Here is a 26971-nt window from a genome sequence, read left to right on the forward strand (position 1 = left end):
GCATGAGGGGCTGGAGAGATGGCTCAGTGGCTCTGACTGTTCTTCCAGAGGACCCGGGTTCAATTCCTAGCACCCACATGGCAGCTAACAACTGTCCGTAACTCCAAGATCTGACACCCTCACACAAAGATACATGCAGGCAAAATACCAATGAATATAAAATAAATAAATTATTAAAAAAAAAAAAACAAAAATGATGCACTTCAGGACCTGGAGAGGGCTCAGTAAAGTGCTGTCATATAAACATGAGGATCTGAGTTCAATCCCACAAACTCACATAAAAAAGCCTTGTATGGTGGTGTATGCATGGAATTTCACTGCTGGGGAGATGGAGCCAGGTGGATCTTTGGGGCTTACTGGTCAACCTGCCTGGCTTGGCAAGTTCCAGACTGGTTGACCTCTCCACGTCCTGAAGTGCTGTTTTTATCAGAAGACACTCACAGCAGCCCCTCCATTACTTACTTTGTCTTTGGTTCTCAGACATTATTTTGTGAAATTTAAATCTCATGTCTAGCATACATTATAGTGCTCTCATTCATTCATTCATTCATTCATTCAGTTTTTTGTCCTTACTCTGCACATATGATTCCTGGGTATGAAATTTTTCCAGTCAAGATAACATCTTATCCTTGGACATTATTTGGATGGTGTGTATATTGCCTTCCTGGAGAGATACCATATCCTTAACCCATCATAACTTTTCAATAGATTCTGATTGTTAAATTCAACAATATAAATTTTATCATATAATTTCTCAGCACCCTTTGACCCGGAAATAACTTTGTCTGTCAAATTAATGTTATCCTTTTCACTGGTATTAATTTTTTCAGCTAACAGTTCATTATTAGTCTATAAAGACTATATCATTTCTACAAGTGCCTCATTCTTGGCTCTGTTATCAAAATATTTCTTTAGGATATAATTTGAAAAATAAATTAATTCCCAAAATCAAATAAATGGATGTATAAGAGAAATCACATAAGCCTTGCAGAAGACCATCCATATTGTAAACAAAATGGTTATTAAATTCCTGGATGTGTATTCAGAGCTCAGGGTAAGGCTAGCCCACCCATATCCAGACCAAATGCTGTGTATTCAGAGCTCAGGGTAACGCTAGACCATCCATATCCAGGCCAAATGCTGTGTATTCAGAGCTCAGGGTAAGGCTAGCCCACCCATATCCAGACCAAATGCTGTGTATTCAGAGCTCAGGGTAAGGCTAGACCATCCATATCCAGGCCAAATGCTGTGTATTCAGAGCTCAGGGTAAGGCTAGCCCACCCATATCCAGACCAAATGCTGTGTATTCAGAGCTCAGGGTAAGGCTAGACCATCCATATCCAGGCCAAATGCTGTGTATTCAGAGCTCAGGGTAAGGCTAGCCCACCCATATCCAGGCCAAATGCTGTGTATTCAGAGCTCAGGGTAAGGCTAGCCCACCCATATCTAGGCTAAACTTACATGAAATTTAAATGAAATTCAATTGGGTAGGTGTTCTATTTTTATTTACTACATCTGGCAACTTTGCATGGTACCTACTGCCTTCAATCATGATGGTCATTTAAGAATCTTTTTCCTAAGCAAGGCTTAGTGTGGCATGCCTTTAATCCTAGCACTCAGGGTTAGGAGGATCTCTGAGTGCCAGACTAGCATGGTCCATACAGTCAATTCTGGGCCAGCCAGGACTGCACAATGAGACCTCATCTCCACCAAAGAAACAAATACACGACAGTAGTGGCTCACTCCTTTATCCCAGCACTCAGGAGGCAGAGGCAGGTGGATCTCTGAGTTTGAGGACAGCCTGGTCTACAGAGTGAGGTCCAAGACAACCAGGCCTACAGAGAAACCCTGCCTCAAAACAAACAAACAAAAAATAATCAAATAAATAGGCCTACAGAAAAACCCTGTCCACAAACAAACAAACAAGAAACAAGAAAAAAAACCAACAGACACCAGAGGATAAACAACCCTTTTCTTATATAGCAGCCAGTTGGGCCCAAACAGATGACTTGTCTCCCTCTAGTGGCGAATGCTGTCAATGCATGGACTTTCCATGACCACGCATTTACACTCGCCGCCAAAAGTCAGCTTTGAAGTCTCCCACAGTAGCCGTGAAAAGACGGGGAGAAGAAAAGGATCTTTATTTCCCGGCCCACCTTGGAAGAATACGTCCTGTGCAACGCTATGGACGCTCTTTCCAGGAAGCACACTACACAAAACTGCAGCTGACTTCGACATGCGAACGTGGAGCAGTTCTTGGGAAGATCGCAGAGGATGCTGGACCTGCATACCAAAACCAGAGCTGTCTCTGTGTAAGTCAGATCCTCGAATACTAACAAGCACGATGAGACTGGGAAGGGCGTACAGTAACAACAACAACAACGTCTTCACTTTCTGTCAGGAGCACACAATTGCTCTCTCCCCTCTTCTTCCAGGATGGAGCCAGGTGTGTGTGTGTGTGTGTGTGTGTGTTCACAGTAAGTAATGTCTAACTGCTAGCAGCCACGGGGCAGTGTTTTCAGCTCCCCTCCTCTTCCCAATTTGCCGCTCCCCATCAAAGCCAGGATATCAACCCTGCCAAAGTCCCTCTTCATTTTCATCATTAGCTCCTTGCAGAATTTCCTCCGCAGACGCAGGCTGAGGGGGCGGGGCGGGGGCGAGGACTTGCAGGGCTCTCCCAGTTGGAGAAGATACTGTTCTCCTGTTAATACAACCAGTCCATCACCCCCACACACATGTATTTATGCTGCCCTCAGGACTGGTAATTGTGTGATCATCCTAAGCCCAGGAAAAGCTGTAAGAAAAGCGGAAAGTGGTCTGGGAGCCGGCTCACTGGGCGAGGGCTTGGTCGGCATGAGCACTGGGTGCGCACCGCGAACACCTAACAGAAAAGCCAGGCTTTGCTGTTTACGCTCAACCCTAGCACTGGGGCAGACAGGCGGATCTCCAGAGCTCACTGCTCAACCACCCCAGGCGGAACCCTGAGCTTCCTCTCCACAGGGAGACTATCTCAAGTCGCACTCAGACCTCCACACTTGTGACACCTGCACGTTCACACTCATGCACAAGTGTGTGCTCACCTGCAGCACAGACACAGAGGAGAGGGGAGGGCTGGGATATCTCTGTAGTCCTGGCTGTCCTGGGACTCACTCTGTAGACCAGGCTGGCCTGGAATCAAGAGATCCGCCTGCCTCTTGAGTGCTTGTGCGCCACTACTGCCCAGGGTGAGTTTTGGATGTAATGAAGGGTCTGTCACTATCACTAAGTAACAGGAAGGACACTTAGGAATAAAGATGATAAATTTATTATTTCCTCCACTGCGAGGAAGGAAACTGACAAACATGAGTTGTGTTCACCCTCCAAGCAGAAGGGATCTCAGGACATGTGAGATGGAGGGACAGGTGACACAGACACTGGCAAGGGTGAGCAGTCCGGATCCAGGAAGCCAGAGGGCAACAGTCCTACACAGCTCACCTCGTGACGTCATGTGCAGGGCTGCTGCCCACAGGACACCGTCCGCAGTGTCCTGCTGCTGGGAATGTCTTTGGAGGGCACCGTCTGCAGGGCTGCTGCCCACAGGACACCGTCCGCAGTGTCCTGCTGCTGGGACTGTCTTTGGAGGGCTTCGTCTCAGCACCCCTGGCACACAGAAGCCCAAACCCAGAGTACTGGCTCCAGTGTTTGTTCTGTGAAACCATGGCAGCGGCAGACCCTCAGACAGACAGACAAAAGGACAAGACGTCTGTGCCGAGTACTGCACTATGATGGGGTTGGGGCACAGCGGGGAACTTGGTCCCTGCGCGAAGCTTCTGCACTAGAGGGGAGACAGACACTGAAGGAACCAATCAGGCCAGGTACACGAGGCTACACTGGAGGTGGGGGGCTTCGGTAACACCTGCCCCCAGGGCCCAGGAGAAATACAAAGTTGTCTGAAGTATCATAGCCTGCTGGGCTCTGTACTTTATACACACATGTACACACATGTGTCTACACCTGTAAATACTCATACATTCGTAGGCGCTGGGAAAGGAACACAACAAGGAGCGTTAGATGACCTGCCTACACCAGGCACTCATGAGCAGCAACGTAAAGTTAGTTACAGGCACCTGCAGACGGCGGTACACAATCAACTCTTCCTTCACCTTAGTAGTTGACACTGTTTCTTTAGCTACATGGATGCTGAGACGGGGTCCCTGAATACTGCTGGACAGGAGAGGTCAGCCTGGTTTACAGAGGAACAAAGAAAAGCTACATACAGAAGCCGGCACGGGCTGTCAATGGTGCTCCAGCTTCCCCCTTCCGGAATGATTCCACTTCCGTCTGCTGCCGGCATCTTCTGCTCCTACAAGCGCTAGACTGCCTATCCACTATGTAACGCCAACTCCTCGGCTTGGAGAGTTCCCCTCTCCACTGCTTCAGCCCCTTCTGAGTTCTAGTCAGACGCCACTGCTGTGGCAAGTTAGGGGTTAGGAAGTGCCAGTGCAGACAATAGCACCTTTGAGACACCTTAGGGGCTACGGCAGTAGTAAAAAGTCGAATGTTCTGGATTTCTTCTAGAAAATGAACAGTGGGAGAACACCAGATGGCATACGCAGCAATGGGCCACCGCTGTGGCACAAGACAGCACCCCAGGACGTCAGCTGGCAGCAGAAATGGGCGGCCACCTTCAGTTAGGCCTGTCTCCTCACAGACGAAGGTCCATCACTCCAGACCCTGCCCCTCCACATCAGCAGTGGAGAGCTGCCACATCTGTAGGCCTGGGCTCTGCAGATGCTCCTCCTTTCCCAAGGAGCAGCCGCCTTCTCTCTCAAGTCCCAAGAGGACAAAGGCGTGTTCCTTGGCCTTCCCACATGGAACTCTGAAAGAGCCCACTGCGGACAGACTCAGTCCTATGGCCTGAGCCCTTGGCTGCTCTCACTCCCGGTACCTTCCTCTTCGTTAGAGTAGTTCCCCGAGTCCTGGCTGGTCTGGAAACTGTACTTTCTGTGATCTTCCTCAGGCGCATGGTTTTCTTCTGCTACAGTAACCAGGTTTGCGCTCTCGATGACGAAGCACCTCTCGGTGTGCTCCTCGGGAGTCAAAAGCAGAAGGTTTTTCGAAGGCGGCTCAGAGAAAAGCTAAGGACGAAGAAGGAAGTGAACACAGGTTGTTTAAAACAAAGACTGATGTTCTAGCTCTAATGTCTTTGCTTTCCTATGCCCGACGTTAGCAGACCTACCTTTTGGCGTGTGCATTCCAACGGATTAGCTAAACCCAGCCATGCGTGTACGACATATTTTGGGCAAGTCTGAGAACGCTTAGACAGACACTGTGCTGTCAAAGGCTGGGGCAGGGGCGGGCAATGGGATCACGGACATTTTGCGGGAGCAGCATCCAGCTTGCTGGCACTCGAAAGCACAAGGGAGACGTAAACATCTTCCTGGTGGTCCGGCTGGTAAGGAGCCACTGGCCCAGCGCCAAGAGGGATTGAAAAGGCCAGCACGCAGGAGGCTGGGTGCTGAGCTCTGAGGGCATCGTTACAACTCGGGCACCGGGGAATCCTGGTACATACTTGCAATGGTCCCTGGAGCTCTTTATCCAAAGCCTGACCTCTCAAGGCTGGCCTGCCCTGCCTTGAGCGAATGGCTCATCCTCTGGGTCCCAGGGTCTAGGACGACCCCTTCCTCACTCAGTGCTGTGACTGCAGGTGCTAACCTCACAGGAGTCCTGAGCCACTCAGTGCTTTCAGTTTTACCCTGACTTCACCCAGGGGACCAGGTGAAGACAGATGGATAACAGGGTAACAGTGTTTCTCATACGATGTGGAAAACCACACAGAGAGGAAGCGGAAAGACAAACCCAGGGACAAATCATTATTCCGACTGTAACATACGTTTCTCTAGCAAACGGTCAGGTGCCACTGACGGCTGATTATGGGAATAAGGTAGCCTTGCACATGCTCGCTCATCTCCAGTGTCCTACAGGACTGACTGTTGTGCAGCAAGCTACTCCCTCACCCTGTGACAAGGACACAGGAGAAGAGCAAGAAGGCACCAAGGTCACCAGTGTCCATGCCCTGGCATGAGGTGGCTGTGCTGGGAACAGGAAGTCAGTAATCTCACTCATGGAGAGAACGTCCTGTCCTGACTCCAGGAAGACTGTGAGGGTATCAGGGCTTCTCTGGTGATTTCTTGGGGATACTGTTAGTGCCAACCTGATGATTCTGTTATTATCCGCTGTCCACTTTCACTTTTGTTGCTACACACTTACACGTACTCATTTGGAACCAGAATGCAGCAAGTACGCAGTAAGCCATTGTTTCTAAACATTTTCCCTTCCTTCCTTCCTTCCTTCCTTCCTTCCTTCCTTCCTTCCTTCCTTCCTTCCTTCCCTCCCTCCCTCCCTCCCTCCCTCCCTCCCTCCCCCCCCCTCCCTCCCTCCCTCCCTCCCTCCCTCCCTCCCTTCCTTCCTTCCTACAGGGTTTCACTGTATGGCCCTGAATGACCCTGAATTCAGAGATCGACCTGCCTCCTAAGTGCTGAGGTGAAAGCTGACGACAGCTTGGTTTGTGCCGGGGTCTCTCTGCAGCTCTAGCTGGCCTGGAGCTTCTGAAAACCTCCTGTCTTGTTTTTGGAGACAGAATCGGACTACTCAGCTCACACTGGCCTCAAACTCATTGCAATCCTCCTGTCTTAGCTTCCTGAGTTTTACAGGCATGCACTATCATACCAGGCTTCCAACATCACCAGAATTCTGAAGAAAAAAAGAAGCACATCAGCCCGGAATACTTTCTGGACAGATCATCTGCTGAATCTAAATGCTTGCTTCCCAATTCCTAGCTGGTGACGAGAAGAGACACTTACCTCATGGATACTTGGGGGAGGCTTGGGTGATGAAAAGACATGGCTGAGGTCTTTCAGGATGCTCTTTCCAGCATAAAAGACCAGGGCACACAAAAACAGAATGCCAAGTCCAGTCATGGCCCAGATTATAGGAGAATTTCCTGAAATACACGAGGACGTGCGCGTAAGCACATAAGACAGTCAGAGGAGAGGAACGAGTGCCCTGAGAACCTTTGGGAGCACTCAACACATCACTGTGGGCAGTCACACTTGACGACCGCCCTGAGAAACAACCCTGCGATCAAGAGGAGAACCATACGAACAGAGTGGGTCTTATCAGCTGGGGTCCCCCGCACCCGCAGAGTCACAGCGTTCGGTGGCTAAGCCAGTTGCCTCCAGGAACTAAAATACAAAGGAGAATGAGGCCCGAACACGTGAAAACCTTCACGAAAATGTCCATTCGCACAGGTTATTAAAGACCAGAAAACGGGAGCACTCCCAGTGAGTGATCTGGCTGTCTGTCAGCGAGCAAGGACTGAAGGCGGTTATCACCGTGTGATGTGGGAGTGTCATATCAATCTGTTGATTTCATTGGTTAAGTAATAAAGAAACTGCTTGGCCCTCATAGGTTAAAACATAGGTGGGTGGAGTAAACAGAATAGAATGCTGGGAGGAAGAGGAAGTGAGCTCAGATGCAGGGCAGCTCCTCTGAGAGACAGATGCCATGCTCTCCTCTCCAGAGCAGATGTGATGAAGCTCTGACCCAGGATGGACGTAGGCTAGAATCTTCCCGGTAAGCGCACCTTGGGGTGCTACACACATGAACAGAAATGGGCCAAGCAGTGTTTAAAAGAATACAGTTTGTGTGTCGTTATTTTGGGGCATAAGCTAGCCAGGCAGCCATGAGCCGGGCTGTGGGAAGAGGCCCGCAGCTCACACTACAACCGTGTGAGCATTGCTGTGTGAGCAAGGACGAGCAGTTACTGTCTGAGCGCTGAATGAAACAGAGCGACAGGAAACACGAACTGGGAGACAGAGTGTCCCTGGCCCTGGAAGACTCGCTGGGTTCACTTTCAATTCCTGTGGCTGAGGAAGGACATTTTCTACCACTGGAAGCAAAGATGGAATTCTCCACCAATCCCAATGCAGCACTTTATCAGCCCGAGCTCCATTAGAAACATCTAGAAGATGCTCACCTGCCCTTGTTTTCTCACACACCCTGTCACTGAAGTTGCTGCTCTTGTGCCGCGAGGCAAAGGAGTACACTCTCGCTTCCACGCAGTACACAGTCAGCGGCTGCAGGTTCATGATGGTGAACTCTGGGCCATTCTGCACCACTTTTCTCTATAAGAATAATAAAATCAGTGATGAAACTCAGTCGCTTCATAAAATCTGACAAGGAATATGCATTTTCTGGATTTCTTTTCTATTCATGACTGGTCTCTTCCAAACACCTAGCCGGTATGTAGCCAAGCAATATAAATGCTTTAAGTTACTCATTATAACCAAATCAGAGTTAAAAATCTGTCGCCAAAAAAAGCATATGATGCCTCCCTCAGGCAATTTCATCCTAACTGCCACTGCCGCATACCGGTGGGGACAGTCAAGAGTAAGGGCTCCAGTGGCCGCTGTCCCCAGTAAATCACCACGCAAGCTGCACTGCCTAGTGAAGTCCTCTCACTGGGACCTTATTTCCCGATCCTTGAGGGAGAACCTGTCATTGCTGTTTGCACTGGTCAGCCAATGCTACAACCATGCTGGGTAACAAAGCCATTTCAACACTAGGACACAAACTGGCTGGGGTAGTTCCCTCTACGGCCTGGTCCACCAGTCTCATCCTCTGTGTCCCAGAGACTGTGTGGCACACACATCCCTCCTGGCACACACCATGCCATCAGGCATGCCTGGGCTTCTGTTCTACGCATGTGCACTCAGCCTTCAGCATCAGTGAGCAGAGCTCACCAGTATCTGATGCGCAAACTAACTGCAAATACTGTTTTTGGAAAAAAGATGGGGCAGGTCATATAAAACCTTAACACAAGTCGGACAACAAACTGCTGTGTGGGTCAGCACAGCCACTAAGGTGGCCCGAGTCTGTGCCAGGTGCTTCAGATGCCACCTCATTTCAAACCCGACAAACGCCTGTGGACATCGAGTTGCTAGGGCTACCAGTGCTTCAGAGAAGAACAGACCTACATAAAAGCTCAGTATAACGTCTGCTGGACTGGCGACACTGAGGCTAATTCTCGGAGTTAAATGATGCTACAGTTAGCGTAGGCAGACAGCTGGAGGGGAAACAGACAGAGCTTTGGGATTTGTTTACATTCCAACCTAATCATGAAGAGACAACATTTACTGTCTCAGCTGCCCCAGACTGCTATGCTTGATTCTTTGACTGGAACTCCACCCGGGCTCAGGGCATGGTCTGCGGGCTCCGCCGAATGGCGGGCTCAGGGCAGCACTGGAGTCACCCTGTCACTCCTCCGTAAGAAGGGTGCCAGCTGGGCTCTCACACAGCTTACGCTGACCTCTGGAGGCTTTCTCTCCCGTGGTTCACAATGCTCTCTGTCTCCACTGAGCTGCCAGCTGAGGACATGTGACAACATCTGGAGATATTTGGTTGACATACCTCTGAGGGAGTGCTACGGACACCCAGTAGAAACTGTGATTGTTCCGTATCCACTGAAGTAAAGGCAGCTTCACCACAAGGAATTCCCAGGCACAAATGTCATTCTTATAAAGGAACCTTAGTTTAGGACAGTGCTGGGAATCATGGTAAAATGGTTCTAATGCCATAACAATAGACTCAAGTTATATTTCAAGAGCAAACTAGAGGGCTGGCAAGAGGGCCCAGTGGGTAAAAGGGCTTCCTGAGAAGCCTGATCACCAGTTTAACCTCTGGGAGGTATAAGGTGGAATCACTTCCACAACCTGTCCTAGAAGTTCACATGTGCCCTTGGATACACACATAATAAACAGGCAATTGTAAACATGTGCGTGCACACACACACGCACATGCATATTGTGGGATAGAATATTTGTTTAATTAGGTAAAGATGTGTTGCATTTGTTTATGCAGCATTTGCTGAACTATGTAGAGATGTGTGGCTCTCTCACCTTGCCTGCCCAGGGCACCTGACTGAGCTAATAAAAGGCGGAATGGCCAATAGCTAGGCAGAGGAGGGATAGGCAGGGCTGGCGGGCAGAGGAAAAAGGGGGGCCAGGCAGCCTAGGGTCAGCTGTCCAGACACAGAGGAAACAGGAAGCAGGATGGACAGTACACAGACGAGGGAAATGAGTCTTGGGGCAGCACACAGATGAAATGAAATGGGTTAAGTTAAAAAAAAAAAAGCTAGCTAGAAACAAGCCGAAGCTAAGGCTGAGCATGCATAGTTCATAATAAGTCTCCTGTCATGATTTAGGGGCTGGTGGTCCAAGAAAGCCTGCTACACACGAACACACACATGCACTCACACACATGGTCACTAGCACACATGCTCACACAGCGCACACAGACATGCACTCACACACATGGTCACTAACACACATGCACATGCACACACACATGCACTCACACACATGCTCACACAGCGCACACACACATGCTCACACACACGCGCACACACGTACTCACACACATGCTCACTCACTCACATACTTACACACACACACACTCACATACATGCACACACACATACACACACGCACACATGCACTCACACAAACAAAGTAGGACTCAGATGCAGGCAGCCCATAACTGTCCTGCAGAAACATGGAAAGCTGATACCGACTCTACCGCACACAGTCGCAGTCATAAATGTCTACACGACCCCCCACGCACACATCGTAAAGCCACGACGTACGTCTCAGTCTCTCTCCCTCCCTCCCTGCCCGGTTTCTTTCCCAAGCCACAGTTATGAGGTTTAAGTCACAAAGTTTACTGTGTAGGCTTTTACCTTAGTGTTTGAAGAGATTTCCCAAAAACTTATTTCGTAAGTTAGTCCCTGACACTTGCTGGAACTGTCCCGACAGCTCACATTGACAAGCAGAGACTCCCCAGTGGGAGTGATGGCAACGGTCGGAGGGCGAATGGCAGCTGGGAAGATGTACAGAAAAACGAAGAATTAGACACCTTAGAACAATTCTTACAAACTTAAACTAAATGAGGAAATTACAGTCTCAAGTGAAAAAACTGAGGTAAGGCATGCATGAACCACACCTGTAACCTCAGCTCTCAGGAGCTCAGGCAGGAGAATAGCCATGAGTTTGAAGCCAGCCTGGGCTATAGTGTCAGATGTCGTCTCAGAAAAACATGGCTTACCGTATTTTTGGGAATCAATAAGTTTCTCTTCAGACCAGAAAGATGTGTTGTTTCCATGTGAGGCTTGTACCCGGAGGAAGAACGTTCTCGTGTGGGTGGTGTTTTGAGGAAAGACACAGCGTGGAGTCTGGACATTTGCACAGGCAGGCACTGGTCTCCATTTATCTGAACCTCCTCCGGGAACACTTTTTTTAAAGTGCCTTTGAAAGAACAGAACAGAAGGTTAAAGTCAATCATGAACTCTCAGTAAACACATACTGAGGATTTACAATATGTCAGACACTGTAGTCAGCGCTATGGTCCCAGGGACAGCTTCCCCATTTAGGAAACTCGTGGGACAATGGAGGAGACATTGGTCCCAACAAAGGAGAGCCGAGGATGCTCCAGAGTGTGCGCGGACTTCTCGGTAATGTGCAAGCTGTTCCTCTGTGTGCGTGTGTGCGTGTGAGTGCATGTGAGTGCGTATGTGTAGGTACACGTGTGTGGGGGGGGCAGCGTGTGTTTATGTAGGCCTTAAACTGATGCAGGGTGTCTTGGTTGCTCTCCACTTTCCTGAGGCAGAATATTTCACCCAGATTGCAATGTGCTGATCTGGAAGGTCCAGCTAGCCAGCTTGCCCCAGAACCCCATCTGACTCCCAGGGGCTGCCACACCTGAACCTCAACTCCGGCTTGGGCTTGCATGGTAAACGCTTTCTCGGCTAAGTCATCGCTTCCAAGTACATGTCTTTTAAACAAATTATTATTAAAAGGCTGATATAAAATTCAGAAATAAAAACTTACTAAAAATATTCAAAGTATCCCTTGTCTTATGTGCTGGCTAGTCTTATGTGAACTTGGTACAAGCTATAGTCATCTGCGAGAAGGGAATCTCAACTGAGCAGAGGCCTCCAGGATACACAGGCTATAAGTAGGCAAGCCTGTAGGGTATTTTATTAGTTACTGATATACGGGGGAGGGGGCAGCCCCAGCCCATTGTGGGTATGGACACCCCTGGCTGGTGGTCATAGGTTTGATAGGAAAGCCCTGAGGAGCAAGCCAGTAAGCAGCACCCCTCCATGGCCTCGGCATCAGCTCCTGCTTCCGGGCTCCTGCCCTGACTTCCCTCGTGGTGGACTATGATACGGAAGAGCGAGCTACGTAAACCCTTTCCTTCTCCAACTGCTTTTGCTCACAGTGATGCATCACAATAGTAACCACAAGTAAGAAAGCCCAGTTATCTTTTCTTGAAGCTACTTCTGACTCTCACATGCTAAACCACACTACTTTGCCATGCATGTGCATGCGTTTCTTCCCAGGTCCACATTCAAAGACTTCAAGCTGCCATAAAGTCCTGCCAACACTACAAATAGGGAGTTTCCCTTCTGGACAACACCCCCGCAAAAGTGCCACAACTTTTCCATGGCGTCCCTTACAGAGCACCTCCCACCAAAGGGGAGTCCCTCCCTGAGGCTGGAGAAGAAAATCTACTGGCCAAGACACTAGAGCTCGAAGCATCTCAACTGAAGGCCAGAACTGCAAACCTCCTAGGTGGCTTCCTCAGGCATTCTGCCACCTGAGCACAGGGCCCCACATAGAATCCGGCCACATATAGCCAAACAGACCCCAGGCCACCTCCCCTCACAGCCCAAAATTGCCAATGGCCCAAAGATTTCTGAGATAGGCGGCCAGTGCCAAGTCTTTTTGTTTTCTTAAGTCACTTCTCCTTATCCAACTGTCTGCTCTGCTCCTCTCGGACACCCTCAAGGCTTCTGCCCCCATACCGCACACTTCCTACAACCCCTCCACAGTGTGGGCAAGAGCTGAAAAGACGGTGGCTGCTTCGCTTTTCTGTCAGGCTACATTGTTTGGCAGGAGGAGGGCTTCTGAAGATTTAGCTTAAGGTCCATCCGCCATTCCGAGTTAAAGGAACGGCACATCTCCTTTGTGGACATGACCTTTGAGATGAACCCTTAACCCAAGTGTAGAGGTCACAGTCCCCTCCTAATGGCCTCTGAGATGTGGCCTTGAGTTCTACAGCTTCAAGACAGGGCTTCTGTCCACAACCGCAGGACCAAGGCGGGTTTCGGATGAAGCCACCCTCCTTGGCAACATAACTTCTCTTTCCTTTGTGTGTGAGCCGGCGAGTGTGTGCACACTCGTGAATGAGTATGATGTGTGCATCTGCTGGGATGTGTATGGGGCTCTATCACAGGCCACCATGTCCCCTTGAGACCTACAATAAGGGAACCTATAATAAGACTCACGGCTTCCCAGAGCACCTCATCCACTCTCAGCCAGTCACTCTGAGTGCGGTCAGTGGCACACAGAGGCAGCGTGAATGGACATCAAAGCACACTGGGTAAAGAACAGGTAGGAAAGGGACTTACGGGAGCCACTGTGCTCTGAAGCTCACGTTTGGAGATGCGTAGTCCCAGCTGAGAACATAGCTCTTACCCTGGGCATCCACTTCTAGGTTTTCTGGCACAGGCAATCTATTTGCCTCTAGAAGTCAAAGAATCCATTAAACATACATTTTTTTAATAACACTTTTTTTTTAAAAAAAATTAAAAAAAATTATGTTCTGCCTGCATGTAAGTATGTACACCAGAAGAGGGCACCAGATCTCACTATAAATGGCTGTGAGCCACCATGTGGTTGCTGAGAATTGAACTCAGGACCTCTGGAAGAGCAGCCAGGGCTCTTAACCTCGGAGCCATCTCTCCAGCCTTTAAACTAGTGCGACAGAACTGTATTTATCCTGTCTGATTTTAAGAGACAAAACATACTAAATTTACAGTTAAAACCATGAACAAGCCCAGTTCCCACCCCTGACCTAATTTCTGGCAAGCTTGGCAGTGTTAGCACTGCGGACATTTCGTCTGTAGAGGCTTTGGATACCAACTATTCTGTTAGCAACTGCATGAGGGATTGCAGGCAAGTGAAAAAGCATTTATGATACTATAAAATTTTAACTTTTAAGTAGAATTAATTTTTATTATTATTGAGACAAAAATTACTAAGTAAATGACTTGATTCTGTAAGTGCTATTACCCTCCCTTCCTTCTGTGTGCGTGTGCTGGACAAGTGTTCAATCACACACCTCTACCCAATGCTCTGTTTTAATAATTATTAAACCTTCATTAAACTCCGTCATGTAAGATGTGCAAATTCCATGTTGTCCGTAGTGGGTTACTGACCTAAGGTCAAGAGTTCACACTTACTTGTGGTGTTTATACACTGCACCTCACTGAAATTGCTCTGCTTCCGGAGGAACAGATGTGTCGCTTCAACTTTTAAACAGTAAGTAGTCTCTGGTGACAGTTTTAAAATCTTTTCTATGCAATACGTAGTTGTAACATTTTGCTACAAAAAAGATAAAAAATAAAGAGTCAAATTTTAGAATTCACTCAGCGCCTTCTCTCTCACATGAAATAGGGGTCAAAAGAGACACTTACAGTCACACCTGAAGACTTCTGCCAGAACACTATCTGGTATCTGAAGTTGAAATTTTCGGCTGCCCACATCTTTCCACCTTCTCCGGGTTGAGAGATGTGGACTAATATAGCTTTGTCTTCAGCTTCCAAACGTACTCCCGGGGGGCCAATGTGAGCTGTTGACAGAACAATTACAGGACTTCAGAGACCCCTCTAAAATGTTCACGACAAGCATCTGCCTGGAGGTAAGAGAGAGGACAGCCTTCATGGGTCTGACGCTTTGGGAGGACACGGCAAGAACAACCCTAAACCAAGGTCTGCACGCAGGTGCTGCAGACAAACATGTGAAGAGCAGGAAGGGCACAAACAGGAAAGTCAGCCACTCCGAAACCTCCGAGCAGAAGCCGGAACAAAGCACCGAGCTGTGCAGATGGCAGAACGGCAGCCCAGGTCCCAGAGTGCGTGAGAGGGCTCAGGAGGAGTCAGACACGTGGTTGGAAGCCGTGCAGAAGGAAGTGGTAACAATTTAAGAAGACACTGGGGGCTGAGGATGGCCAAGAGCCAAATCCCATTCAGGTTCTGGAATGATCAGCCTGGCCAAGGAATAGGAAGCAGCAAGGTCAGAAAGAAATCAAGAGAAGACGACAAGGGCCTCGGTAAAAAGGCAAAAAGGGATGTTTCAGACATCCTCACGTGACATTTGTGAGGTATAAAATGTAGAAAAGGATCAAAATGAATCTAGGGTTGAGCAAATTACCAACCGATGTCATTCCCTGAGATGGTGAGGGCTGCAGGAAGGGCTGTGAGTGACTGAGAGCTGTGCTTGACTATTTTCACTGTGAGACGGCTTTGCCATCTGGGCAGACACTGGATGGAGAAGGGGACACCAGTCTAATGCTCAGAGGGAGCACGGGGCAGGGAATGGAAAGCTGGGAGTCAAAAGCAGGTCCAATGACTTAGGCCAGCTGCAGCCCACGCTTGGCATCTCCTAGAGAGGACAACAGGACACCAGGAGACTCAGGAGCGAGCAGTTCCCGGGGGAGCCGGGAGAGAGCTTCGAGGGACTGGAGCCCTGTGCACGCTGCGCTCAGACGCACCCAGCCTGAGGACCGGGAGTGCACCCGTGAGAAGAGGTGGCCGCTGCCATCTGCAGAGGTGACAACAGGTGAGAAGCATGGAAGTGAACAGACAGCGATGAGAAGGAAATGGGAGGAAATGACAGTGGACACACGCCAGGCCTTAAGACGGGGACAGGGCAGTGCGTCTTGAATTCTGGTCTCTAGATCTCTTTGTGCTGCCATAGAAATCACGGAAGCTGTTGAAGATTTGTTTACACTGGCTATGGACTCTGACACTCAGCATACTGCCCATGAAAGTAGACAAAATTACAAAATGTGAATTCACAAAGATAAAATTATCAGACACATTGTTACAAAAGTAATTTCCAAAACCAAGAACTTAAAGGCATGATTTTTAAAAACCTACATTAAAAACATCTCATTACCCTGTGAACTAACCAACACAGACCCACATCCGCAGCCAGTAAGTTCTTGCCGTGTGTCTAGCATCCTTTCAAAATTCTCTTTATACAGACCATCAAAATATCAAAATGAATGAGGCAATAAAATCTCTGGATTACTAGGGAGCACTGACTTTAGGGACTCCGAAAAGGCTCCTGGTGACCACACCCAGAGAGCCACCAACACCAGGAAAAACGGACCTTAGCGGGAAGGAGCAGCACTAGGCCGAGAACTTCTCTGGTGACATTTACTAGGGAACGAGGCGACCAGCGATGCTTTCTCACCTCTCTGAAATGGAATGAATGGCTCGACCTCAGTCCACGAAGAAGTGCACTTTCCTTTCTCAGCGCTCACACGAAACTTCATGTAGTTGAAAATATCTGCATCTGGTAAAGGGAATTTGCATTCGGTCCCCGTAATGTGTTGACACTCGGGCATCTTTAACCAGTTCTCCATCTCTTCTCTTTTAATTGAGAAAAAAGACTGAGTGAGCTCACGTCCACACAGAAGCTGCAGACACATGTCCTATGCACCGTCGTAGTTCGCTTAAGAACTTACTTCCCATGCTGGGCGTCACCGTGTGCCGAGCATGTGAGCGGAAGGGAAGGGTCAGAAACAATACCAACAAATTAACAACAGCTGTAGAAAAAGGTCACGGGCAAAGTGCGCCCAGGAGGTGCCCGAGGACAAGCCCACTAAGAAGCTTGTCATTTGGAACAGCAGAGGCTGCTGCCGTCAGGGACAGGGACGTTTCTAAAGCAGATGCCTTCAAAGGTCATTTCAAAGGTCATGTGCTTTCCAGCTTCCCACACTGGGTTACTACGTGAGCTGAGCCACAGAGCGAGGTGGTCGGATCTACTTGGGAAGCCTGGACACAAGCCTCTTGCTGCTGCCCTATGACCTCCACCAAAGTCCATCAAAGTCCACCAAAGAGGTGGCTTCATAACGACGGAAGAAAAACATCTGGGAAAAATAAAATGGAAATTATACTTAAAACAGTATTTCCTTTAGGATAATGTCCTGCTAACATTTACCTGGTTACCCTTTGATACCTTTTTGATACATATGAGCTACGTCACTACATGGAATAAGTCAGATATTTAATTTTTGTTATTGCTGTTTTTTGAGACAGGTTTTTCTATGTAGCCTTGGCTGTCCTGGAACTCACTCTGTAGACCAGGCTGGCCTCAGACCTGGAGATCTCTCTGCCTCTGCCTCCAGAATGCCACCATCACCTGGCCATTTGGTCAATCTTTAACAAGGTTTTCACGTCAATTCTCTGAGTGGTTACATCAGCATTTCAAGGAACCAGAAACAAAAGATCCATGAGACAGAGCAGATGTGGCCGGCCTAGGACAGCGGTGTGACTTCTGGACCTGTGTCTCTGGACAGAGTAGATGTGGCCGGCCTAAGACAGCTGTGTGACTTCTGGACCTGTGTCTCTGGACAGAGCAGATGTGGTCGGCCTAGGACAGCGGTGTGACTTCTGGACCTGTGTCTCTGGACAGAGCAGATGTGGCTGGCCTAGGACAGCGGTGTGACTTCTGGACCTGTGTCTCTGGACAGAGTAGATGTGGCCGGCCTAAGACAGCTGTGTGACTTCTGGACCTGTGTCTCTGGACAGAGCAGATGTGGCTGGCCTAGGACAGCTGTGTGACTTCTGGACCTGTGTCTCTGGACAGAGCAGATGTGGTCGGCCTAGGACAGCGGTGTGACTTCTGGGTCTCTGGACTTCAACTTCCTTATGGTAATTGGTCTGATAATCAATGTGGGATTCTCTTCCATATGCTATGGCTATGTTTTATTACTACTGGTTAATAAAGAAGCTGTTTTGGCCAATGGCTTAGTAGAGTAAAGCCAGGAGGAAAATCCAAACAGAGATATAGAGAGAGTAGGCAGAGGCAAACAGATGCCAGGCAGTCACCGAGGAAACAAGACATGTAGAAAATGAAGTAATGCCATGGCCACGTGGCAATACACAGACTAATAGAAATGGGTTAATTTAAGATGCAAGAGCTAGCTAGAATACGCCTGAGCCACTGGCCAAGCAGTGTTGTAATTAATATCGTTTCTGTGTGATTATTTGGGTCTGGGTGGCTGGGAAAAGAAGTGTGGTCCTCCCTTTACAGATGAGGACTGCCTTCTGACCCTCGACAAACAGATGGCCTATCCTAGGATAGACTCAGTACTGTGTGGCATGATTTCCTTGGCCCAATCTCAAACCAATCACTCTGTTTCCTGGGGTCTTTAATTCTTCAAAGACTTCTTCTAGAATTATGTGCACATGTGTCTATGTGTGGGCACGTGCACGTTATTGTGGGGAACAGCTAGAGCTGGGGTTCTAGGTGTTGTGAGCTGTCTGCCCTGTGCTGGGCACCTGAGTTGGGTCCTCTGCAAGGCCAGACAGCTGCCAAGCCCTTTCTAGAGCCCCATTCTCCTTAATTCTTTTTTTTTTTTTTTTTTTTTTGGTTTTTCGAGACAGGGTTTCTCTGTGGTTTTGGAGCCTGTCCTGGAACTAGCTCTTGTAGACCAGGCTGGTCTCGAACTCACAGAGATCCGCCTGCCTCTGCCTCCCAAGTGCTGGGATTAAAGGCGTGCGCCACCACCGCCCCGGCCCCATTCTCCTTAATTCTATTACAACACCAGAAACAAAACCTTGGTATGTCAATGTAAACAAATGGATTCCAGCAGAAATGTCCAGTCAGATAATTTTAGGTGACTTGTATTAATAGTCTTAAAATGGGGCATGGCTGGGGATGGTGATCCATGCTTAGAATCCCAGCACTGGGAAGGCTGAGACAGGGGGATTGAACCTTTGATGCCAGCCTGGGCTACACAGTAAGTTTGAAATCATTCTAGGCTATATAGTAAGACTCCACAAATAAACATCTAAACAAACAAACAAAAATAAGAAAAATTAAATAATAAAAAATGTGGTGAGGGGTGTTTCTCAGTGGTCAGTGTTGGCCTAGTGCGTGCAACACCGAGCTTAGCGTGACTGACAATGACTGACAGCGTGAATAGGAAACTCGCCCCACTGTCCTCTTAACCCACCACGTTTTGTTATCTGTGTCCTTCCGTGTTCCTGGAGATGGAGCTCATCTGTCAGTGCATGGCTACTGCATTCAAGGGAGCTCCTTACAGTGGGAGCGAGTTTCATATTTTCTTAAAAAACACTTTCTCATACTCACAGCTACAGCAGAATACAATTTGAAACGTGGCTATTTAACCGATATAAGACTCATTCCTAAGTTTAGTCTCAAGAAGTAACTTCATGTCCTTTATCGCTCCTGACCACGGAGGCATTCAGGAAAGTACGTGACATAACAGGCTTCCAATATCTGTTAAATACAGAGTGACTATCACACATGATGTAGATCACAGTCTTTCTGATTGGTTTCCCTAGAGACAGTGTCTCCCTCGGTATTCCAGGGTGGCTCGGAACACACAGCATAGCCCAGGATCGCCTGTCATTGCTATCCTCCAACCTCTGCCCCCTGAGTGCTGGGATCCTAGGCATGAGCCACTCTGCCCGCAGACAGGTCATTTGAGACACAGTGACAGTGATGTTTAGGCAGTGTGTGTTCTAGATGCAGAGACTGAATGACTCACTTGTTCCGTCTATCATCAGTGCTGCCTGTCCACACGGTGAGGAACACACAGTAGATACGGAGTAGGCCAGGTCTGCTCACACCCCAGCTCACCACTCCCATCACCCTCTGGGCACGTCAGGTTTTGCTTAAATAAATTATTTTTATTTTATTTAAAACATTTTTTTATTTAAGTATGTGGGTATATGTACGTGAGAATACAGGACCCACAGACATCGCCTGAGCTGGAGGTACAGACGGTTGTGAGCGGCGTGACCTGGCGACGGGTCCCCAGGAGAGCAGTAGGTGCCCCAAACTGCTGAGGCATCTCCCCAGCACCACAGAGTACTTTATATAAAACCACTCACTCTGTGCTCAGACAGACTTTAGAGCTAAACTCCTCCTCCTTCCCGGAGTACCTGGACAGCTCCTTTAGAACCACACTTCCTTTCACTCTCAGAATGCCCTGACTAGGATGATAAATTACTCACTGTCACCGCTGTCACCGCTGTCACCTCCATTAACACCACGGGGACAACGCAGACACTGACAGCAGCGGAGGGCAGACTCAGTCTGCACAACTCTGCCCCACTGCTGTTAGTGTGCAGGTCTCTGCAAGGGGACTGCTTGCAAGGCCAGCAGCGCTACAGGGTCAGGACGATGCACCTGCCAGGACAGAGGGCACAGATGACCGTGAACTGGGTCTGGGATAATAGTGTTTGCGTGAGACTCTGGCCGTCTGCTCTTTCTTATGGGTAACTTTAAAGGCGTCTGGGAAGATCCCCACTACACCTAAGCCAGCTGCTGGGTGAAGAACCCAACCTAAGGTAAAGAACAAATGGTATCAAAACTCAAAACGGAATGTACGGAAAACCCGCTAGAGATACACGTGCCTGTGCACACAGACACAGCTAGGAATCTCTGGGTCACATGGAAACACAGTGCAGTGGTGGGGGAAGCACTGGGGTCCTGACACCTTCCTTCACTGCTGACTCCATCCTACACAAGGACAAAGGGGTGCAGTCGGGGACCCCACACCGAGCAGGAGATGGAGGGCAGCACCTCCTGAGCTGGGCCCTCCTTAGGCCTGCCTTAGAGGCCCTCTGTTGATCGCCCTGGCAAATGGGAGGCAGAAAGTCAGTGCTGAGAAAGAGGCACTGACGAAAGCATTCAGTCTATGGAAATGCAGGGTCTGAAACACTCATGCACATGAACTGTATCTAAAAATCTAGGGCTGGAGAGACGGCTCAGTGGGTAGCAGCACTTACTGCTCTCGCAGAGGACCTGTTAGGTCGCCAGCACCCACATGGTTCACAACCTTCCCTAACTACAGTTCCTGGGAGTCCAGGGCTCTCTTCTGGCCTCCACAGGCACCAGGCATGCACATGGCACACACACACACACAGGCAAAATAGTCATGCACATAAATTAGTCTAATTTTTAAAAAGTGGAACCTTTGTGTATGACAGCAATGAAAGGAAACTGACTGCAGAAGGCTGTGAGAGGCTGTTCCAGGACCCAGCCTGCCTTCCGGGGTCTCTGCACATGTCAAGACAGTTCAGACCCCATAACACATTTAGTGAGTATGTGACATGGATGCAGAGAAGGGATGGGAGAGGCTGTGTACTACTCTCAACCACAGACCTCAAGAAACGTCTTCTTTATTGTTTGTGCGTGCGTGGGTGTCTGTGCAAACACACCACGGCACATGAGTGGGGGTCAGAGGACAACTTGCAGGAACTGGTTCTTTCTTTCCACGCAGGTCCTGGAAATCCACTTAGTCTCTCAAGCTTGGCAGCATGCACTTCTGCCCACTGAGCCATCTCACCAGCCCTTCAGCTCAGCTCAGCCTCCACTGAGATAGTCACAAATGTGATGGGAAGTAGAATCTCTATGATGGAAATGAATGCTTCCCACATTAAAAAGAAATCATGGAGCCAGGCAGTGGTGGCGCACGCCTTTAATCCCAGCACTTGGGAGGCAGAGGCGGGCAGATCTCTGTGAGTTTGAGGCTAGCCTGGTCTACAGAGAGTTCCAGGACAGGCTCCAAAGCTACAGAGAAACCCAGTCTCGAAAAACAAAACAAAAAAAACAAAACACAACAACAAAACAATTGCAAAAATGCCCCCGTATCATTCCAGCAGGCCAGTTAGTCACCTACGTTTGATATTCTGCTGAGAAAGTCACATTGTTCACTGACTCTTCATTGCTGCTCCACTTTAGGGTAAAGCTGTCATCTATAATATAGACGTCTATATCCCCAGGAGGTTCCAGATCTTCCCCACCTAGAAAGCCAACAAACAACAAAATGATTATTTATATAAAATATTTTATAAATTGTTATTATTCACATCAATAACATGACTGCATTCATTTCATTTTTTTTTTTTAAGCTGTGATGTCTAAGAGCTACCATCACACCAGCATGTACACTAACCCTCTGGGTGCAATAGTGGCACACACACACTGGTGGTCACCAATGGCTTTAGCAACTGAACTTCAGATTTGCTTAACAAGACAGAAACCCTTCCTGGCACTGGAAACTTCGTCAGCTGCCCAGGCCTAGTGAAGTCATGGAATTGACCTAGAAATGCCAGAGGCTACATCCATGACAGCTCCCCAGCATGACTGCCTAACATGACCTAGCTGAGCACGTCACCATCAGACATGCTACTGTGGAAGGGAAAAGCTCAGGAGGCCTCTGTCCTAGAGAAACAAACGAAGAAGTACGGGCAACTGGGAATGCAGTGAGCAGGAGAAATAGTCTCTGTCAGAAAAAGCACGTCAATCATTGGATGTCCAGTATCAAATGGTCAGCCTGAAAACACATATGTAGGAAACATTATACAGATTAAGAAGGTTGTTAATTACACATTTAGGAATACGTACGAACACACACACACAGTTACAGGAAAAGAGACCATGAATTTGAAAGAGTGAGGAAATGGGAGTGGTGGTACATGAGAGGGTATGGACTCCAGTTCCTAGGCTGTAATTTTTAATCTTTTCATATCTGGTTCCACTGTTATTTCCTATTTTGAAAACGTCTGCCGCAAGGCTATCATATCCTATCCTGACACGCTTCTAACCCAGAAGTTTACAGATTACAGTTAGATTACATGAGGAGATACTGGAGAAAACATTTTCTGATTCTTTTTTCTTTTTACCTGTTGGGGGGAGATATCTATCAAGTCTCTCCACTCTCAGTATTTACTTTCTCAGTGTTGGGGATTAAAGTCGTGGTCTGGCATATGCTAGGAACTACATTTCCAGGACCCCATCAGAGCCTTTGAACTTCATCCCTACCTGCATCTATCCTGCTATCCTTATCTTCTTAACTTGGGCCCCATCCCATTTGTTGGAATTTACAGATTCTGTGCAGGAAGAGCAGTAACTGGGCATATAAGATTAACAAAGGATCCAATATCACTTGTAGCAGTTATAATATTCTGTTCATAATATTTGTTTTCATATTTATATGTAGGAGTACTTTGCCTGCATGTACACCATGTCCTTGTCTGGTCAGAAAAGGCATCAGGTCTACCTAGACCTGGAGTTACACACAGGTGTTTGAATGCCACCACATGGGTGCTGGGAACTGAACCTGAGTCCTCTGAAAGAACAGCCAATGTTCTAAACTGCTGAGTCATCTCTCTAGACCCCAGTTCATAATATTTTAATCAAAATGAATGTAAGCCCGAGAGGAAGTGGAGATTTGATGAGGTATAGCCAGGGAGGATGCATCTTCCTAGTGCTAACTGAAAGAGCCCAATGGTAGAGGTATTTTGGTACTTGGGTGACCAACTCCTAAGAGAATGGATGGTGTAGGAACTCAGCAGAGTCACTGAACCTGGCGGATATAAGATGAACAGCTGAGGTTTCAGGAGTACCATGACCTTATAAGAAAGGTCTGGAGTCCTGGGGCGTGCGATGCTCTCCTTTAGGAAGACGCGAAAAATTAGGTTAGGGACCTTGGTATGATGAAATACTTTGCGTAACCATCAGTAAACACGCCTTCCTACGGCTGTTCGGGGTTCAGTCCCTCAGAAGAGGCCTTAACATTCCATCTTGGAGTGCCTCTCTTCAGCCGACCCGTGCTGTATGGTGCGCCCCAACAAATGGAGATTTGGCAATGAGAGTTAACTGGATTCTGTTGTCACAGATTTTTTTGGTGTCGGTAACAATAGTCAGCCTCCCCTCAGCATGGAGCATACCATTTCTCAATTGTGTATGTGTCTGTGTGTGGGTACGTTCATGCCAAAGCAAGCATGTGGAGGTCTGAGGACAACTTCTGGAGCACGTGCTCTCTCTCTCCCATGTGGGTGGGGCCTGAACTCAGGTCCTCAGGCTTGGGGGTAGGTGCCTTTTCCTGCCTGGCCATATTGCTGGTCCAGCATATAAAATTTATATAGGAGCATTCATTTGCTTATAATTTCAGTTGTCTCCAGCCTTTGATGTTCATCTTGAAGGCCAGTAGGGTGTACTATTTTCTAAAGTGTGATGTAAATATAAAGACATACAGCCATACATTTATGCACTAAGATTTCATTAACATGTTGAACAATTTTCTTGGTGTAAAGTCTGAGATGGCCCTTACTAGGATACAAAGCATGATTTAATTTAATTAATTTTTTTTTTGACATTTGGTCTAAGGACCAACATTACAATCTCAAATTTAGAGTAATAATTCACTTATTTTTCAACATTATTATCCCTTTAGGGGGAAGAGAGGATTAACAGAAAGAGAACTAGGAAGGAGACCTTTAACATGTAAATGAATAGTCACTATTTTATTTGAAATATTTTAAGAAAATAGCTCTGGCTGGGTGTGGTAGTGCACACTTTTAATCCCAGCACTCTAGAGGCAGAGGTAGGTTGATCTCTATGAGTTCCAGTTCTGCCAAGGCCATACAGTGAGACCCATCTCAAAACAACCCAGCTCTGGCGTGGCGCGGTAGCACATGCCAGTAATCCCAGTCCTCAAGCAGCAGAGGCAAGAGCGTTCAAGCTCAAAGCCAGCCAGGCTTCATAGTGAGAGTCTGTCTTAATAAATCCAAACATAAGAGTGCAGGGAAGGCTCAGCTGACAAACCTGCTGGCTATGCAAGCATGAGTGTAGTGATAATTTATTTGTGATCTAACAAATAAAGCTTGCTTGAAGATCAGAGCAAGCCACTCGTGAGCCATAGAGGCAAGGCACTAGGGGCACACAGTTTTAATCCCAGCACTCAGGAGGCAGAGGCGGAGGGATCTCTGAGAGTTCAAGGCCATCCTGGACTACACAAGATCAGTCTAAAAGAGAAGCAGAGCCAGGCTGTGGTGGCTCACACCTTTCATCCCAGTACTTGGGAAACACACGCATGCCTCTGATGCCAGCTCTAGGGAGGTGGAGACAGACAGGGATATGGCTGGGCAGAGAGGGGAATATAACAGCGGGAGGAGAGAGGAGTTCATAGCATTTAGTCTAAGGACTTGTAGAGATGGGGTACCCATTTCCTTCTGAGCATTGTAGAGGTAAGACCTAGTGGCTGCTGCTCAGCTTCTCTGATCTTTCAGCTTTCACCCCCTAATATCTGACTCCGGGTTTTTATTATAAAGACCAATCAGAATTCGCGCTACACACAAGGACCTGAGTTCGCCTCCAGCTGGGTGTGGCAGCAGGCGCCAGTCATCCCAGGACCCAGCAGGAGGGTGCCTGGCGCTTGATGAGTGGCCAATATATTATCCAGCTCCACGTTCAGAGACCCTGTCCAGAAAAGGTGGACAGCACCAGAGCACAGCACCTGACAGTGACCTCTGACCTCCCGCTTCAGGAGCACATAGCAGCACACTGTGCACATATCAAAACAACAGCCCAGCGTAGTTAAGCCACAAGGCTCCCAGGAATGGACTCACAAGGTACGATTTTCGATTCAGTCAGTAACTGGTCCACAGTGTTAGGTGAGCTAATTAATGTCTCAGTGCCTCAGTTTCCTCATCTGTGGAATGGCAAGTGCTGAAAGTTTAGTTTACCCCTTTAAAAGACTTAGCGGCGAGTCCAGGAAATGCTCCTGTAAATTATGCTTTAGTCCAGTTTGAGGTCAGTTCTTCTGAGACACATCCTCACCATTACCCTCTCACCTCAACCCCGCCTCAGTCTCTCCAGTGCTGGGACAACTGGCTAAAGTTATTTTTTTAATGTACACCCTCCTCAATGTCCATTTTACATGAAAATAGGGAGGGGTTCCCTTTTATACTGAAGTAAACACGATCGTGAAGCTTTCCAAGACCAAGGGCTTCAAAACATCACCTGGGGCTGCATCGGACCACTTGCACGAATTTCCAGGACTGGGTGCTATCTGCAGGGTGAGACTTGGTGTGTCCCGTACCTCCCAGGTGTACCGATTTCTAAGAGGAATCGGGACTTACTAGCAGCCTCACAAAACCCCAGGAGTCCTGGCTAGCATGCCGGGCTGTCTTCCTCGGGGTGCTTAGGCCACTATGAAAAGATCGCTCTTGTCTATCCCCCATAGAGAAGTCACCGCTCTCCTGATGCAACAAACTAGCCCGGCGGTTTCCTGGCTTGCTTGTTATTGTTTTGGTAGCCTGCTGCAACCTCGGCTGGCCCGTTAAGGCGACTCTCATCTCACTCATCGCTGCGGCCGGGACAAACCGCGCTAGGCTGGTAGAGCGAGTTTCTGCGGCTGTCTGGTCTCCCACCGCCATCCGGCCCGAGGTTTGGGCCCAGGACAACGTCCCCAGGCTGATCAGGGGCGCAGGCGCCGCTTCCTTCGGGAGGGTGACGGGGTCAGCGCGCGGGGACTCGGGCCACCCACGCCCAGCTAGCAGCCAAGGCCAGCCGCCCAGGGTTCTCCCTCCCTGCCGCCCAGCCCTCGCCCAGGCCCCTCGGCTCACCTGCGGCTGCAGGCAGCACCCAAGGCGCCCCGGCCACCAGCACCAGGGCCGCCGAGCCCAGGAGAGCGAGCATGGTGTCGGGAGGCCAGACCAGTGGCTCGCATCCCCGGCCTCCTCCAGCGGCGCTGTGGAGTCGGAGAGGATCCCAGAGCAGCGCGGCCCTCTCCGCGACGCCCCACCCCTTCCCCGACGCCCCGCCCCTTCCGATAAGCCCCGCCCCTCCGCGACGCCTCGCCCTCTCCGGGAGCAAGCCGCTAGGAAAGTCCCGGGCGGTCTAGCCTTCAACTCGTGACCTCTGATCGCAGACACCCTGTCACGCCCCACTCTCACTTCCGTGAAGACCGACTATGATAATTATCTCAGGGGGAAACGCGGGGTGCAGCCAGTACGCCTGCGCAGATCCTTCCGCCA

The 26971-nt window shown here is 48.8% G+C and overlaps 1 protein-coding gene across 2 annotated transcripts; it reads right to left on the reverse strand.

Moving 5' to 3' along the window:
* Positions 1 to 1382: 1382 nt before the first annotated feature.
* Ifnar1 (interferon alpha and beta receptor subunit 1) lies at positions 1383 to 26726 on the reverse strand. Of its 2 annotated transcripts, XM_057765685.1 has the most exons (12): positions 26561 to 26726; positions 21829 to 21952; positions 16362 to 16540; positions 14579 to 14733; positions 14345 to 14486; positions 13511 to 13625; positions 11143 to 11342; positions 10778 to 10917; positions 8018 to 8165; positions 6843 to 6982; positions 4897 to 5117; positions 1383 to 4858 (listed from the first exon to the last, which is right to left on the reverse strand). In XM_057765685.1, the coding sequence occupies exons 1-12, from the start codon at positions 26631 to 26633 to the stop codon at positions 4702 to 4704; spliced, it is 1794 nt and encodes a 597-aa protein (XP_057621668.1). In that variant the 5' UTR covers positions 26634 to 26726; the 3' UTR covers positions 1383 to 4701. The 2 variants fall into 2 exon arrangements, with proteins under 2 accessions (XP_057621668.1, XP_057621667.1); XM_057765684.1 differs by having other exon boundaries at positions 1384 to 5117.
* Between the last annotated feature and the right edge of the window lie 245 nt (positions 26727 to 26971).

This window comes from Chionomys nivalis, chromosome 3, assembly GCF_950005125.1.
Source record: "Chionomys nivalis chromosome 3, mChiNiv1.1, whole genome shotgun sequence".
In the NCBI taxonomy this organism is placed as follows: Eukaryota; Metazoa; Chordata; class Mammalia; order Rodentia; family Cricetidae; genus Chionomys; species Chionomys nivalis.